General features: G+C 38.5%; 1 protein-coding gene across 1 annotated transcript; it reads right to left on the reverse strand.

The window, feature by feature from the left end:
* Positions 1–1476: 1476 nt before the first annotated feature.
* On the reverse strand, positions 1477–3871 carry LOC115844818 (gamma-crystallin F). The gene is made up of 3 exons (XM_030842650.2): positions 3863–3871; positions 3540–3782; positions 1477–1749 (listed from the first exon to the last, which is right to left on the reverse strand). The coding sequence occupies exons 1-3, from the start codon at positions 3869–3871 to the stop codon at positions 1477–1479; spliced, it is 525 nt and encodes a 174-aa protein (XP_030698510.1).
* Between the last annotated feature and the right edge of the window lie 14867 nt (positions 3872–18738).

An 18738-nucleotide genomic window follows, 5' to 3' on the forward strand; every position in this document is an offset into this window, starting at 1 on the left:
ATATTTTCCTTTCTACTTTTCATACTAAGTCTTTGAAATCTGGTGTGTGTTTTACACTTATGACACATCTTCATTTGGACTTAGCCAAATGAAGTCTAGCCAAATAGAGTCATGGGATAGTGACTACTGTATTAGCACAGATCTAAATGTCCTTAGAGCTTCTCCAAATATTTTGTAATGTGCATGTGTGTTAGGGAAGTAATATGTTAAATAATTTGACTACTTTATTCCTATAATATTTGGGATTTCGGAAACAACTTATTTCTTAGCTGCTAGATATGTATATATTTTCAAGTAGAAAATAATTTGCAGTGGTTCTTTCCTAATCATGGCCATTCAGCTCACCAAGAACTTATTTCACCAAGAGGTTGCCATTTTCACAATTAAGTCAAACCCCTAAGCTGGGAAGTAATTTGTTTTTTCTCAATTATGTGTAAACATCTGAAATCGAGAAGTCTAGTATTTTCAATGAAAGAAAATCTAGTAGGGTAATAGAACACCTACTTAGATTTCATTTGATAAACTTCATCTTCCTGCAAAGAAATTTTGAATTCAATTAAATGATTAGTTCCCACATTACCTTTTTCTTTCTTGGTGCTATGATTACTATCAAATGTTGATTCATGAGCTAGAGGTAATCCAAATTGATCCAAGTCTGGTGACAGTATCAGCATAGCCAATAGTAGATTTAAGAACTTTGCCTGATTGTATGTTATTTTCCGGATCACGTACCTTATGTCTTTACTTCTGTCCCACTGTGCTCATTTTGATCAGTGCACACTACCCGAATGCTTTGTACCTCCCTTAAGTAGAAAAATGTTTGGAAGAGTCCTTTGGGCTGTTCATTAAGGTGGCACTTGATTCTTATACTTGTGCTCTGGATACGCATATATTAGTAAACCTATTCAGGCAGTCACATGTATTCACACCGAAGATGTGTCAGACACATCTGTCTCTATCTAACTCTGTCTCCCTCTGCAATTTCACTTAGCCATCTTACTGAATGCAAACTCCAAAAGGGAATTCTCCTAAGAAAAGGGTACTAAAAAGGTGACCAGCTGTTTCACCAGCAAGCTTACAGAACAGTTTCCTAGAAACTAGTATATGATATGCAAAGCTAAAATGTGTAAGTGATTTTAAAATAATAAGTCGTTTAATCCACACCACAAACTTATGAAATGAAGAGTACTACTACTAGGAAACTGACGCACAGAAATGCTAAGTAACTTGCCGACCACCTAAATCTAGTAAGTGGATGTGGACCCAGGCATTCTGGCTCCAGAGCCTGTCCTCTCAACTGCTACCCCACACCACCCTTTCCACTGACACTTGTAAGAAAATCCACATTATTCCGTTTTATTTTTGCTGAGCCCTTCCAAGGAGTCTGAAAGGAAGAGAGGACCACGTTACTGCATCAAACACACAGGAAATATTTTATTAGCTTTTAGATGGAAAAAAGGATAGAGTAAAGGTATTTCAGTAGAAATCCACGGCCCTCCTCAGGGAGCCCACTCTGGCATCCAGGGCCCCCCAGTCGTGGTAGTGCCTGTAGTCCCCCGGCCTCACTAGGTACTGCCGCCCGCGGTAGTTGGGCATCTCATAGAGGACCCACCAGCCCTCCAGCACGTGAAGGGAGCGGATCTCATTGAAGTGGAAGCGGTCGCGGAGCGAGGAGCAGTCTTCCGTGAGCTCCGCCACCTGGCCTCGGTAGTCCTCTCGCTCGTACATCCTCAGCCGGTGGGAGCTGGTCTGGGTTCAGCAATCAGCAGATGCGAAGGGTCAGAAAACCTAGCCTTTAGCAACCAATCACTCACACCGCTGGGGGAATGGGCATTTTTAAAAATCTTTTCTATATCAAAGATGACAAATTAAAAAGACAACCAACACCAGGGCCACTGGGTATAGTTGGGTAGATTGCACACTGCAAAACTGAAGAGGGGGCCATTCACATAGATCAAGATATTCATGGTGCTCCATAGTTTTTTAGGGCCACAACCTACATGAATCATATTTAGTACCTACTTAGTACCATTCTTAAGTGACAATTTTTATATATAATTTTTGCTCTCTCCTTTATAGACTTAAACGGTGGTCTGGAACTCCCCTTGGTGGATATAAAAATAATTAGATATTAAAATAAAAAGGCAAATCTATCCCTGGCAAAAGGCATTATTTTGGAACTCCATAGCATTAGAAGAGGCTGGGAAGAGAGGAAGTCGAATTGCTTTCCCCGAAGTGAAGCACAGGTGGTGGCAGTCCAGCCCAGGCAACTCCTTAATCCCTTCCTTTCTGCTTTGAGTCCTGCTATTCTAAAATCCCGAGAAGCAAGAGCCATCGTAACAATTAGGTTTCAGTTCTCACCACTAATATATGGTCTGGCAAAACACTTTTAGGTAATTAATAAAAATAGAATCTCAAGATCATGAAGGAGGCCTGTCTAGATCAATAGATTATAAAACCTTTAGAAAAATGTAAGGGCAGGCTGTCAGTCCTGGGCAAATCCTGTCTGTCTCTTCCTGAGCACTTGTTCTTTTATCTGCTTGTTCCTTCCCAGCAGGTACCCACTCAATTCCTTCTTCCTTCTTCCACCATTAAATCCTTGTTAGGAAAGGTTCTCATAAGCAGTTCATTCTGAGGTATAAAAAACTGCTAATAAGGTATCTTCCATGGTTTGCAAAAGACTCACGTGTGCGTTGTCTAATTTGATCTTCACAACAGCCTGACACACGTGGAGCAGCCATTCTAAGTCTTTTCTTCTTTTAAGAGAAACTAATGACTAGAGCTTTCAGGCTGTAATCAAAGGGTCAGGGCTGGAAAGTAAAAGCCCAGATTTCCAGGCTCCTAATGCCAGTCTGGGTCCTATCAAGGCTTTCAACCCTCTGAAGGGATTTCAAATTTCCCGAGTGGTACATTTTCCACAGGACTCTGTCATAGGCAAATAAAAGCCTCCCTAACTGTGGAATTCCAGGCTGCTCAGGCTTTACTTGGGTAGCAGTGGGCTTTGCAGGTGCTACTAGAATCACATTGTTGGTTGTTTGTTTTGCCTAATCAAAAAGCAGAACTTGAGGGACCCTTGATATTCATAATGGTTAATATTTGGAGGAGGGGTTAGTTTGCCAGGTGTTGGGCAATCTCCTTTTGACCTCATCACAGCTCGATGAACCAACTGCCCTTATTAACCCCGCTTTACAGATGAGGAAGGAGAGAAGTAGCCCAGTAACTAGCCTAAGGGCACCTGGGTGTGAGGAGTTCACCTGTTGCTTATTCCTCAGCGGTGGCACAGACGCTCTAAACTAATGCCGTGCACCACTTTTGCCCAGTAGAGGTGAGCTTAATTTTAGCAAAGGAGAATACAATTTCAATTAAGAGCATTGCATCACTCAATTTTTCGGTGGAATGAAACCTTAAAGACATTAATAAAGGGAAAGAGAACCCGGTTAGAGCCAGCAAAAGAAGGCCACCGTCCTGCAGCCTGACCACTGTGTCTGGAGCACTGGTGTGACCCGAGGGCACGGCAGGCCCAGGGGAACCGGACTCACGTGGGGGATGAGGCGGCAGGAGCGGACGGAGTCGTTGAGGCCCATCCACTGCTGGTAGTCAGGGTAGTCGCCGCGCCGCAGGAAGTACTGGTGGCCCTGGTAGTCGGGCTGCTCGTAGAGCATCCAACAGCCGCTGTCCACCCGGATGGAGTTGCAGCGGCCGAAGCAGGGCTGCAGGTTGGAGTGGTCGCTGCTGCACTCGTAGTGGCGGCCCTGGAAGCCCCGGTCCTCGTAGAAGGTGATCTGCAGGGAAGGGAAGGACAGGGCTCAGAGCCCTGGGCTCCAGCCCGGCTGCGGGCCCCTCCCGCCGGCGCGGGGCTCACCTTCCCCATGGCTGCTTGATGCGGGGATGCGAGTTCAGTGCGGTGGGGCGAGCGCGCGGGTCTATATAGCAGGAGGGCTGCTGCGTTGGCAGGAACGACACAAAAGGGGCCCCCGCGTGAGGAGGATTTCCTCTCTCTCTTCTATATAATGACGGCGGGGGTGGGCAGGGGACTTATTGTATGTTTTCTCTTAGACTCTCCAGAGCTTTCGAACTGATGACCCGCGTAAAACTGTCACTTGGTGCCTCTGGGGCCTTTAAATGAAGCCTATTCAGGAGATTGGAAGCGAGCAAAAGTGCCTAACGGGGTGAATGCTTGTAATGAAATATTTTTTAACCTTTTTGAATTTCGAAATGATCTCTTTTTGAGGAACAACACCGGGTAGTGACCGGGTCAGAGGTCAGGATGGGCTCCAGCGGGAGGCGTTTAGATGAGAGAGCGTTTCCTTGGTGTGAGGATGTGGGACGTGGGATGCACCTGCCTTCTCCGCAGGATGTCTGAAGGAGGATGGGATTCTCCTCTAAGAGAACCTCCTACCAGCCTCCCCGCTGATGAGCGGGTGCAGCAGACAACACACCGGAGGAAAGGTGATGGGGGTTGGACCCCGAGGAAGCCCTCTTTAAGCACCTGGCTCGGCTCTGCTCCCTGGAGACTGGACCAGGGCCGCCTCCAGACTCAGCTGCTGCCTCCGGCCCACCGGCTGGAAGCCTGCAACTTTGGAGTTCATGAGGGGACTCATGGGTGGTTGTTAGTCACAGGTAAATTTCTAGTAAATATTTTTGCTCAGTGCTAAGCTTATTTGTTTGGATCTAGCTACTGACAAATGCAAGTTAACCTGCAGGTGTAACAAAGTTTTAAATGCCACCATTTTGCAAAGCTTCTGCCTTCTCTCCCTTCCCCAGCCCTGGGCAAACCCTGAGCACTTGTTAGTTAAGGCTCTGACTCCAGGGGCTGCAGGCTTCCTCCCTGCCCTCAAAGTCCCCCTTTCCTTCCCTCACCCCCAGCAGCTCCTGGTGCCCTACTCTCTTTAGAGCAGGCTTTCTCAACCTCAGTTCTACTGTAACATTTCAGGCTGAAAAACTCTCTCTTGTGGGGGGCTGTTCTGTACATTGTAGGATATTTAACAACATCCTGTCCACTACCCACTAGATGCCAGCAGCACCCGCTTCCTTCCTCCCCAAGTTATGACAACCAAAAGTGTGTTCAGATATTTCCAAAAGCCTCCACGGGGGACAAAATCAATCCCTGTTGAAAACCACTGATCTAAAAGTGCTGGCCATATACCTGGCATTCTCACCAGCAGTTACCCCACTGCGTTAATGGGATCATTTGCAGGCTGTGTTTGTGGAACTGCAGAAATTCCTCAGAGATGCTCTGGGGACACTCAAAGAGCAAGGAGGAGGGAAAAAGGGAGTGTGCCTTTCTTATCCCCTACTTTAACCAGAGCGTTTTCACTTGTACCTGTTTTATATAAAATCTTGTTTGAAAACAGAGTTTTATCACTAAATGATGATAATTAAAATAAATTTGAAGACCATTGGTTTAAGGTATTGTGATTCTCATAATGCCCTTCAAAATACAAATATTTTACCTACTAACCACAGTACATAATGAAATTGTTTTCCCTTTACAGATCAGTGTAGATGAGTTTCCCAGGACAGCTTGCTAATTTCTTGTGAAAAGATCTTGAGAGAACAAAACACAGCCCTGATAAGTCCTGATGTGATAGAGTCTGGAAACATTGGATCATGGTACTAGGCCAAAGAGAAAAAGAATGAGATGAATATCACATGGAAAGTTCAGAGATTAGTCTGTGAACAGTGCACTGGGGAAGTGGGGCTGTGAAGAGCTGGCAAAGAGAATGCACTAAAACTGGGCTTTGACAAATTCACAAATTCACAATCTGGTCTAGAAGCTGCAGTTTGGGGCTCTAATCTTCATCTGAAGATTAACGTAGGGTTTTATTGGTTTTTTTTGTTTTTTTTAGATCGTTGAGGATTAGTGCAGTTATTCATGATCCTTTTTTAATTTCACCATTACCCTCAATCTTCTAACTTGCTGAGTTTAGTGCTGAGTAGATTTCTTCTTAAGTAAAACTTTTCAGGAGACTGAAAATGGATAGCATCAATTTGTATTAGTTAGGAAATCATGGGGAAAGATTTTAGTACTGTATGAACAGAAAAAGACAAGTAGTATAGAGACACTGGGCACAGAGTTTAGCTAGAATATAGTCTGTTCTTATCCTGTGTACTCCAAATGTGCTTACTAAGGCATTTAAGATTTTCATCGAAGCTCTTGCATAAAAATAGCAACAACAACAGTCTTTTAGAAAATAATGCAGGGTAAAGTGGGGAATTGAAGGACTGTCAAATAAAGCATGTAATACTAAGTATGTTGGCAAGAAAATGTGAAATACTTGAATCACCAGAGTCTGTCTTCTAAAGGTTTTCCCAAAATGATGTGGCAAATTTTCTTCCAGTTGACTTATTATTTGAATCTTTTGATCAATGTTTATTTTCCCAAGATATGTGTATCAAATAATGAATTTCCTAGTAATTGTATTCTTTCTTGAAGTATTTTTAAGGCATCCTGAAAAAATATTATTACTTAAAGCCAACAAATTATATTTTTACTCTAAATCATATACTATACCATGAAGTTCTGCAATTGAGCTTGTTTCAATCAAAAGCAGCTGCAATTCCCTAACACTGGTCACAGAAAGGTACCAAGGTTCTCAAGGGAGCTAAGTATATATATACAAAGCATTATTAGCCTGAGATATTAATCAGTTGAAGCAAAGGAAACTTTCCATCACAATTGTCTTCTATCAAGGCCTTACAAACCAGCTGCATATTTAGTATGAGAATATTTGCTTTTTTAAAAAATATCTTTATTGGAGTATAATTGCTTTACAATGGTGTGTTAGTTTCTGCTTTATAACAAAGTGAATCAGCTATACTTATACATATATCCCCATATCTCCTCCCTCTTGTGTCTCCCCCCTACCCTCCCTATCCCACCCCTCTAGGTGGTCACAAAGCACCTGATCTCCCTGTGCTTTGTGGCTGCTTCCCAGTAGCTATCTGTTTTACATTTGGTAGTGTATATATGTCCATGCCATGCTCTCACTTCATCCCAGCTTACCCTTCAACCTCCCCGTGTCCTCAAATACATTCTCTACATCTGTGTCATTATTATTATTTTTTTTTAGATTCTATATATATGTGTTAGCATACAGTATTTGTTTTTCTGTTTCTGACTTACTTCACTCTGTATGACAGACTCTAGGTCCATCCACCTCACTACAAATAACTCAATTCCATTTCTTTTTATGGCTGAGTTATATTCCATTGAATATATGTGCCACATCTTCTTTATCCATTCATCTGTCAATGGACACTTAGGTTGCTTCCATGTCCTGGCTATTGTAAATTGAGCTGCAGTGAACATTGTGGTACATGACTCTTTTTGAATTATGGTTTTCTCAGGGTATATGCCCAGTAGTGGGATTGCTGGGTCATATGGTAGTTCTATTTTTAGTTTTTTAAGGAACCTCCATACTGTTCTCCATAGTGGCTGTATCAATTTACATTCCCACGAGCAGTGCAGGAGGGTTCCCTTTTCTCCACACCCTCTCCAGCATTTAGAATATTTGCTTTGAATAAATTTATAGCATTCATGCTAAGAGCAGAAAATAATTTGAAGGCAATTCATGGTTGATCAATTTGTGAGAGCAGTTGTGAAATGCAGACTGTAAAAAACATGTATAAATTATCTGCTCTTTATGTCAGCATGCTAAGATAAATGCTAAAAATGAAATAAAGTTTCCAATTTCAAGGCAATAATAAGAAGGAAGAAGAAGTACATTGCATCATATGGATTTTAAGTTATTCAAATTCTACATACATCTGTGATAAAAAATATATTTACTACAGCAACTTCCTCCATGGTCCAGTGGTTAAGACTCCACCTTCCAAAGCAGGGGGCATGGGTTCAATCCCTGGTTGGGGAACTAAGACCCCATCTGCTGCATGGTGCTGGCCAAAAATATATATATATTATATATATATAAAATATAATATAATATATATTATTATTAAGTTTAACAGATAAATTTACTCTTCCCTCATATTATATATATATATATATATACTGGAAAAGAATTCTACCCCAAAATGGCAGAGGAGAAAATAAAGTTAAATTTAAAGTGTAAGATTAAGAGAGGAAAAAGAAATAAAAGGAATCCAAATCGGAAAAGAAGAAGTAAAGCTGTCACTGTTTGCAGATGACATGATACTATACATAGAGAATCCTAAAGATGCTACCAGAAAACTACTAGAGCTAATCAAGGAATTTGGTAAAGTAGCAGGATACAAAATTAACACACAGAAATCTCTTGCATTCTTATACACTAATGATGAAATATCTGAAAGTGAAATTAAGGAAACACTCCCATTTACCACTGCAACAAAAAGAATAAAATACTTAGGAATAAACCTACCTAGGGAAACAAAAGACCTGTATGCAGGCAACTATAAGACATTGATGAAAGAAATCAAAGATGCTACAAACAGATGGAGAGATATACCATGTTCTTGGATTGGAAGAATCAACATTGTGAAAATGGCTCTACTACCCAAAGCAATCTACAGGTTCAATGCAATCCCTATCAAACTACCACTAGCATTTTTCACAGAACTAGAACAAAAAATTTCACAATTTGTATGGAAACACAGAAGACCCAGAATAGCCAAAGCAATATTGAGAAAGAAAAGCGGAGTGGGAGGAATCAGTCACCCTGACTTCAGACTATACTACAAAGCTACAGTAATCAAGACAGTATGGTACTGGCACAAAAATAGAAAAATACATTAATGGAACAGGATAGAAAGCCCAGAGATAAACCCAAGTACATATGGTCACCTTATTTTTGATAAAGGAGGCAAGAATATACAATGGAGAAAAGACAGCCTCTTCAATAAGTGTTGCTGGGAAAACTGGACAGCTACATATAAAAGAATGAAATTAGAACACTCCCTAACACCATACACAAAAATAAACTCAAAATGGATTAAAGACCTAAATGTTAGTCCAGACACTATCAAACTCTTAGAGGAAAATATAGGGAGAACACTCTATGACATAAATTACAGCAAGATCCTTTTTGACCCACCTCCTAGAGAAATGGAAATAAAAACAAAAATAAACAAATGGGACCTAGTGAAACTTAAAAGCTTTTGCACAGCAAAGGAGACTATAAACAAAATGAAAAGGCAACCCTCAGAATGGGAGAAGGTATTTGCAAATGAAGCAACTGACAAAGGATTAATCTCCAAAATTCACAAGCAGCTCATGCAGCTCAATATCAAAAAGCAAACAACCCAATTCAAAAATGGGCAGAAGATCTAAATAGACATTTCTCCAAAGAACATATACAGATTGTCAACAAACACATGAAAGAATGCTCAACATCATTCATCATTAGAGAAATGCAAATCAAAACTACAATGAGATATCTCACACCAGTCAGAATGGCCATCATCAAAAAATCTGTCAACAATAAATGCTGGAGAGGGTGTGGAGAAAAGGGAACCCTCTTGCACTGTTGGTGGGAATGTAAATTAATACAGCCACTATGGAGAACAGTATGGAGGTTCCTTAAAAAACTAAAAATAGAACTACCATACGACCCAGCAATCCCGTTACTGGGCATACACTCCGAGAAAACCATAATTCGAAAAGAGTCATGTACCGCAATGTTCATTGCAGCTCTATTTACAATAGCCAGGACATGGAAGCATCCTAAGTGTCCATTGACAGATGAATGGATAAAGATGTGGCACATATATCCAATGGAATATTACTCAGCCATAAAAAGAAATGAAATTGAGTTATTTGTTGTGAGGTGGATGGACCTAGAGTCTGTCATACAGAGTGAAGTAAGTCAGAAAGGGAAAAACAAATACTGTATGGTAACACATATGTATGGGAAAAAAATGGTCATGAAGATCCTAGGGGCAGGATGGGAATAAAGACACAGACCTACTAAAGAATGGGCTTGATGACATGGGGAGGGGGAAAAGTAAGCTGGGACAAAGTGAGAGAGTGGCATGGACATATACACACTACCAAATGTAAAATAGATAGCTAGTGGGAAGCAGCTGCATAGCACAGGGAGATCAGCTCAGTGCTTTGTGACCACCTAGAGGGGTGGGATAGGGAGGGTGTGAGGGAGGGAGACACAGAGGGAAGAGATATGGGGTATGTATATACATAGCTGATTCACTTTGTTATAAAGCAGAAACTAACACACCATTGTAAAGCAACAATACTCCAATAACAATGTTAAAAAAAATAAAATAAAAAAATAAAAATCATTCATCTGACCTTAAAAAAACAAAATAAACAAAAGTGTAAGATTATTTTTTTCTATGTTAAATTGCTAAATTATTTTTTCCAAAAGGATTAAAGCAGAATATATTTTAAATATCCATGTCAAATAATTTAATAAAACCAAGAAAAAAGATATTAAAAATAAGGAGCGAAATTGGTGAATATTTTTATTGGAAAATTTTAGCCGTTATCTTTCTTTACCAAATAGTCACAAACAGTTAAACCAGGAATTATAGCAGACTTCTGAAAAAGAAGTCATCTTAAAATATTAAGGCCTAAGCAAAATAAAAACATAAGCTAAGAAACACTGCAAAGAAATCATGATTCATATTTCACCTTTCATTTCTTTGTGCTGTTTTCACTCATGTCCTAAGAAGCATCATCCTTTTGAAAAAATATAAATAAGGAAATCTAATCATATTATAGCCTAGAGAAAATTTTTTTCAATTGTTTATTCTCTTTTTCTCTAAGAGCTTTTTGTATGTCATTATTAAATAAATAGTTATGTAAATCAACCTCGACAAAACGAAATCTACATTTTTTTCTGAGAAAGAAAATGAAAAACTACTAATTTAATTGGCCTAGATATCAAAAAATAGCAGAAATTTTTCATTTATAATAGGAAAAGTTTTTTAAATTGGCTGCCACAACAGAAAAGAATAATACTGAATTCTAACATTAAACAATATTGCTTACTAAAACACGGCAACAGAATATATGATAATATATTTTAAAACATTTGAGTTGTGATATATAATAATATGATATATGATGAAAATACATTTAGTATTACAATTAACTCTACATTAGTAAATAACTCACAAAATCTCTCTGGTTTACTTTTTCTACAAAATGAGGGTGTTCAGTTTAGAGATATCAGAAGCTTTAAAGGTTATCTTTATCATGTAAAATTCTATTCATCACTAAAAAAAGAGAAACAAGTGTCAGCTAGTACAAAAATAGCCAGACAAGTTTTATGATCCTTTTTTTTAAACTGAAAATTAGGATACGAAAAAAGAGTACATTGTACTTTCTGTTGTTCTGTCAGATTATTATTTAGTTTAACAGATAAATTAACTCTTCCCTCATATGCAAATTACCTTAACAGAGAACTACTGCTTCGTAGAGAAATTTATTTCAGACTCCTATCATCTTAGTGCTGAGACAATCAAATTACCTTATCTTAGAGAACAAGAACATAAAGCAGCAGCTAAGATAACTGAATGATTCTTCTGGCAGTCCCACCCTAGTTAATATCTAATTTCTAAAATTCTTCTCAGTCTTCTTCCTATTAAATTGTTTCCATCAGAACAAAGTATACCTCATCTCTCCAAACTTGAATTAAATTGCCATGATTATAAAACCTGCCTCAAAAGAGGAGCTAAACTTTATCCTTTTACTATTATGATTTGGAAAGAAAAGTTTATTCTTATCAAACATTTGTACTACTGTCCTAGGTGTTTGGAATAATTATTGCACAAAATAGGTGGAGATCACCACCCTCTTGAATTTTATTCTAGCCAGTGAAGATGGACGTTAAAAGTAGACAAAATAACTAAATTATAATTTTAATGTAATAAGTCATGTGAAAGCTAGAAAAAGAAGGTTTTCCCACACTGGATGGTGAGATCATGAACTAATATTGGCCCTATGGGAGCTCCTAGAATCATTTAACCTGCTTCTTTCTGGTATTTATTTCTCTACGTTTGATTCAGCATTATGAAATTGTCTTACTTTTTCCTTTTCAAGTAACTATTTACTAGTGTAACAATCAACCCTCCTTCCTTACTAACCTTATCCAATGAAGAAGAATGTCATGTCATGTTGTGTTTGTTCAATATATGTCCATTCACAAAACGTATCTTTTGAATCTTCCTTTACCAAATTCTAAATTAATATTGTTTATTGACAGGACGTATCATGAAAATGAAAAAAAAGCAATAAGAGTTAATAGACAATAAGTATTCTAGACTTTCTTATATTATCCAATTCTTTATGAAAAGCCTATTTTGTTTAATTTGGCCAAACGTGTGTCACTCTACAAAGCATGTTAATGTGTTAAATAGTAAGACTAAACATATACACTGATAGCTAGTATGATTTTGGAGTAGTTCATGACTTTGGAATGCTAAGGAATCAATGAGCTTTTTATTTCTAACTCCTCTGTTGACTCTTTAAAAAGTTAATAACAAATTCATGAATTTAAAAAGTTACTTTTAAGAGCTACAGGAAATTCTTTAGTAGATCAAAAGCTTAATATGCTGGTTAATTAAAATGTTTATAAAACTGGAAGACAAATCCATGGAAAGCTTATTATTTCCTTTGTTAAGTGCACAAAATATCACAAAATAACAGTGGGAGCAATCAGTTTAAAAAGTTTATGATGATGAGATTGAGAAAAAACAGAACAGTCAACAGATGGCCCCAGATGAGCTCAGACACTTGCCAAAATCCTCCATGAGATATCTCCATTGGCTGGGCTATCAAACACTAAACGTTTTCTAGGGAAACAGATAATATGGCAATCCATTCTGCATTTCTAACTTACATAATTTTGGAAGAACTTTAACTGTGGTTGGTAATAGAATGATGTCCTATTGTAGAATTTGAGCATCTCCAAATAGATTTTATGCAATTGTCTCCTTCTGTGGGTTATCAAATCAATATATACTTGTCATCCTATGTTTATTTTCTGGGTGGATATCTAAACTCCATTGTTGATCTGTTAAGAGAGAGCAAGATTGAATAGTTGCTGGTTTATGTCGAAGTGTGGTTATGCCCATTACAAAGAAAGAGAGTTAATAACATTCATGGATATTTTAGAAAACATTGATAAATTTAATTTGACTCTTCCTTGAGCTGTTCCTTGGCAGTAGTTCAATTAACATATTAAAGAAATATTATCCTTTCAAAAATATAATTTTACACTTAAATATTTTAAATGTCAACCTCCCACACAATGACAGTTACTTATTGTTCCATTGTCTTTTCGCCCAGTATTAATTAATTATTTTTAAAATGTATTTGTTCTGGATGAAAACGTTGTACAGATCATAACCTATAATTTTTCAGTTGAAAATATAAAAGTAGAATTCATGATTTTTGTTTTTATCCAAAGTTGCTTCTCCTTGTCAAGCTTAATTGAAAATCTAATAAGAATAAGGGAAAATAAAGTTAACTAAAAGACAGAGACAAAATACTATGAAGGTAAAACTTCAGATTACCTGCAGTTATGCACATCATTTCTGATTAGGGTAGGGAACTGCTGAAATCGATTAGAAAACATTATGCTCATTCTTGATTTAGTTGTTTTCCTTGAAAAACTGTCAAAAATATTATTCATGTAAGTTTGGAAAATATGTTTGCCACCTATGAAAAGCACATATTGAATAGCTGAAGAAGTTAATTCTGTTTTGCTTCTCTTGACTTGTGCAAACTAGGTCAGACCTCTCAGTTATCCTGACCCACCTAAAAAGGTGATCTTCCTGGGCATATGCATGGCCTCGTAGCACAGTGGCTGGGAGGAGAGAGGTCTTTGTGGGCAGCCCAGTACTTCAAGGTTGTGTGGATCCCCCAGGATAGGGTCAAATTCAGACCTGCTTTTGTAAATAAAGTTTTGTAAGGATGTTTTTGTGACTAAACTTTTACAGGTACTTTCATTCGTTTCCATATTGCCTTTGGCTGCTTTCATCCCACTATGGCATAGTTGCATAGTTGCAACAGAGATCAAGTGGCCACAAAGCCTAAAATATTGGGTTGGCCCTTTAGAGAAAAAGTTTGAAGACTCCTGATCTGGGGTGAGAAATTTCACTGTTTTGTTAGTTTGTTTGTTTGTTTTTGTTTTCCCTTGGGGCATGCCATAATGCTTCATTTTTCATTATATAAAGGACATGTTCTTAGAAAAACAGGATTCATGGTAATTTAGTGCAATTTAAAAAAAAGCATAGCTTTCCAGGTAGGTGGAACATCACCCCATGAGAGCACCATTCTTAATAATCTTAGTAGCTGTAATATTCTGAGTAATTTTTTTAGTCTCTCTGAACTTCAGTTACCTGATCTATAAAATGATACTAACAATAACTGCTTTGCAGGTCTTTTGTGAAGATGAAATGAGATAATCTGTGAACAGGCTAGAAGGAGGCTTGTGGGGAGTGAACACATGTTAATACCCCCTCACCTGTTCCAGATGCACCAAAGCCCCCAGAATCCAAACCTGACAAATTCTCATTTTTTGATGGCACAGGCTTTTGTGTGTGTGTGTGTGTGTGTGTGTGTGTGTGAATTTCTAAATTTTTGCAATTTCTAAGGCAACATTGGTGACACAGAGATGAAGATCCTTTCCCACGGCATGACTGGCAGGCCCTAATGAGCTGGTGGGGGAAGGGGAGTACTAGCATTTCTGGAAATGTTTGGGGGGGGAAATGGGGGCAGGGTGGGGGAGGAAGGGGGAAAAAGTCATTTCTTCAGGGCCTAACCTGATTAATAAGGTGACGAGTTTGAGATCATATGGGGCTGGATTTCTCTGCTTTCTCTTTGCTTCCTGAGGATTCTGGGTTTCCTGGGTTTTTTTTTTTTTATTAAGGAATATATTTTGTATATACTATTGGCAAATGATCACCACACTGTCTAGTTAACATCTGTAACCATACATAGTTCAATTGTTTTTTTCTTGTGAGTGGTGTGAACCTGCAGAGCATGAACTCTCCCATGTCTCCTTGGTGCAGCCCACCCTGCACTCCACCAGCTTCACACTTATGGTTGTGATTGCAACCTGGCTGTGGGCATGAACCAGAAGACTTTGCTCTGAACAAGAACCCAAGTTAGCCTAGAAAAACCTAGTCAGCTGTCTCTGCATACAACTGCTGTGGGCTAGTCTGGGAGGATGGGATTAAAATGAGCAGAAAATGGAGATGACATTCATATAAAATACTAGAATAGAATAGATGATGATAATCAAAACATTTCTGCACATATAAATATCTGCAACAACACACACACAAAGAAAACTGAATATATTACCCAAATCTAAATTAAATATTGACAAAGAAATTGCAGATATAAAAAATTGAATAAAATATTTTAACCTGGGACATAAATGAACCAAATTTTCATTTTCTTTTTTTAATAGTTATGTTCAGTTTTTTTTTGTTTGTTTGTTTGTTTTTTGCGGTACGCAGCCTCTCACTGTTGTGGCCTCTCCCGTTGCGGAGCACAGGATCCAGACACGCAGGCTCAGCGGCCATGGCTCACAGGCCCAGCTGCTCCACGGCATGTGTGATCTTCCCAGACCGGGGCATGAACCCGTGTCCCCTGTTGAGGCGGACTCTCAACCACTGTGCCACCAGGGAAGCCCTCAGTTTTTAAGAGTTGGGAAAGATATAAATCTCAGGTAAGTTTCTCCAGGAAGGAAACTTTTAGCAGCTGTGTCCTGCTTCATTAATCCCTCCAATGAAGCCAACTTTTCTGTTTCACAGAACAGTTAAGGATGGGTCATTGCCCAGAAAGCTGACTTAGATACTAGTACATCCAGGACTGAGCTGGAATTTCTGCCCAGGAACTGTAGAAAGTCTTCTGTTCTGAGCTGGGCATTACCCTTCAGCAAAAATTGATCAGACCAAATTTACTAAAGAACCATCAGACTGGTAAAGCAATGGTTGAAGGGCTTAGAAACTTCTAGGATGCAGAAAAAGACAGCAATGCAGGGACATCAGAGTTGTGTTGAAATGTGTTAAGAAATGTCACTGTTAGGCACGTTCCGAAGTGTAGAACTGACAACGTGAGTAGAAAACAAAGGAGTGATGTTAGCTCATAGTAGAACTTTTAACAAGGCTGCCCAGAGCTGGCGTGGCATACTCTATGAGGGAGTGAGTTATTTTTCAGTAAAGATAAATCAACGTGCTATATCTTAACAATCAGCATGAGAGGATAGATGGGATTTAAGTGTCTGATGAATGGTTAGACTACATGACCTTTAAGAACTCTTTCTACTCTGAGATGCTAGGATTCCAAAAATAGTTAATTAACCCAAGGAAACCTTTGAACTGCTCTGTAATGGTTCCTCAGGAAGGAGGGAATTAACCCCTAAAGATATGTAAATCCAGAAATCTTCACAGATACAAGCTTATAATGAACAATGGGAATCAAGTAAAGGAACTAAGGCAGTTCTATCGTGTACAGAATTTGGAATAATTCAATTCATAGAATAAGGTTCTCTGTGAGCAGGATACTCTGAGAATTATGAGGTGAAGGTTGGAAATTAGGGAGAAACAATTAAAAGGACCATGACTACACGTCTGCTCAGTGAAGAGCGTATTCCAGGTCACGATTCCAGGCCAGAAAGTGACTTTGGTGACTCTGAAGCTTCAGAAAGATTTTGTTCTCCACCAATTAACAGTCTCCATCCCATGCTCCCCATCTTTGCATGTAAAGGTAAAATACGATTTTGTTCATCAAAAGAACAAAAACGTACATACGTGCTAAAAATTGAGATTCTTTTTTAGATTTCTCTAATCGTAAAACTCTATAACTTCATCAAAGTTGAATTATTCTTGTGTGTGTGTGTCTGTGTGTGTGTGTGTCCCTTCTTAGTGACTTCCCTAAGCACTTATGATTCCTTGAGGTTTTGTGGGAGAAAGGAAAAATACTAATTATTTAAAAATAATAAAAAAAATATTCTGTGCATCAGTCTACTTTTCCTGACTTCTGTAAAAGCAAAGCTTATCTCACTGCAAGGGATGAAAAGTCAGGTCTACAGTGGTCAAGCATGAAACATCAAGTGGGCAGCTGCCTGCACTACAAAGCACCTGCCTAGTGACGTTGCCTTTCAATCAGTGTGCAGGCCTGTAGAACCAAACAAAACACCTCAGAAGACTGGTTGACCTAAGAGTCATTGGTTTGCAAGAAAAAGGTTTCTAATGTTTAGTTCTTCTTAGAAATAAAACGAGGAGCTGCCTAGCAAGAAAAATTGGCTAAGGCTCACAAAGGTGGACGAGTAGCAAAAACTCCTCAACAAAAATGGTGAGAATTAAAAGGCTAAATGAGCTAGTGTTGCTTTTCCCAGTTAGCTGTTCCACCAGTTCATGGTCATGTACTCTACACTGTATGGTGATGGTCTTGAAGTGTTGCAGCTGAAGGGATAGGGTGATCGGTAGAAGGGAGAGCTCCACACGTGAGGTTCTCACTTTTACAGATGCTGCTGGAACCCAAAGAGCTTAAGTGACATGTGCCAGGGGAACCAGGTCTAGAACCCAGTTACCATGTGTCTCAGAGTAGCTTATTATTTGATATTAGAGACTGGAATATAAATTGCTCTTCCTTTTGTTTCTATGAAGAAGAATCTCACTTTAGGTGAGTGTCTATGATAATCAGTCATTGGCTTGGGTCTTCTCCTTTTTGGTCACCTTCTTCCTTACTGGCCAGTTGCTTGGAATTAGAACTTTATTAGGTCTATCAATAACAGGACCAGGGCAGATAAGAACCAGATGACAATTTTGGCGACTGCCGAAAAACAGGTAGATGTCCTTTTGGTTTGTTTTAACTTTTCCTAATTGCTTTGGATTCATTAGAGAAATATCATACCACTGACATTTCAGCCAGTTACAGGAGACCTCTGGCAATGCCTTCAGACCCTTCTGTGTTCTTTTAGTCAAATTCTATTCAATCTAATTCCTGTTAAGATTTTCAGAAGTATTAAATTTATCTCAGGCATGTTCCCCATTATCTTTGTTGCCTTAATGAATAAGATTTTATCACAGAAATTGACTTAACTAAATGTTATTCTCTATTTTCTTTATTAGTTGCAGAATTGCAAGATACATCAAAAATACTTTATGACTTACTCTCCCCATTTAATTGAGCTAATTCTTCCTCTAATTCATAATGAAGGTGTGTTTTAGTGTCATTATGAATATTGACTAGATTTCCCATACTATATATCAGGAAGTTATATTATGAGATTTGTGCCTAAAACTTTTAGGTACTAAGATCTCAAAGCATGTAAATTTTCTAAGAATACAGCTTTAGCCATTATTTAGGTCTGTTATTTCTGGTTGCCACCGTTCATGCATTAGTTCTTCTCTGAAGAATTTAATTCTCTGAGAATTTACATTATGCTTATTTCTAACATGTAAAACCAGAATTGTATATGTGTTTTGATTTAATTAAGGCCTATAGCATTTTGATCAAATTTGTTGAATTAAAATAGCTATAGACCTTCGAATGTGGATTCAGAATGATTTTATAAAAATTTCTTTCCCCCAAAAAACTTCTTGGCACCCAAAATTCTTCTATCCCCAGCCAGTTAATCCATGGAAGAAGCCAAAATAGCCTCAGAACCAACTACCCATATTAGACCCAAAATGTATCAGGCAAAAATCCTCAAATGTGGGGGGATATTTTAAAAATTTGTTCCATTAAAAACAACAAAACACTGTTTCTATTAGTGATGTGGTCAATGGCCATACTTCTTGTGCTGAGAAAGATAA

This window comes from Globicephala melas, chromosome 7 (assembly GCF_963455315.2).
Source record: "Globicephala melas chromosome 7, mGloMel1.2, whole genome shotgun sequence".
Taxonomy (NCBI): domain Eukaryota; kingdom Metazoa; phylum Chordata; class Mammalia; order Artiodactyla; family Delphinidae; genus Globicephala; species Globicephala melas.

Excerpts from the sequence above, each read along its gene's own strand:
- LOC115844818 (XM_030842650.2), bottom strand. Across the intron at positions 1,750-3,539 it reads CCTGCCGCCTCATCCCCCAC|ACCAGCTCCCACCGGCTGAG; the intron begins GTGAGTCCGGTT and ends TGCTGAACCCAG.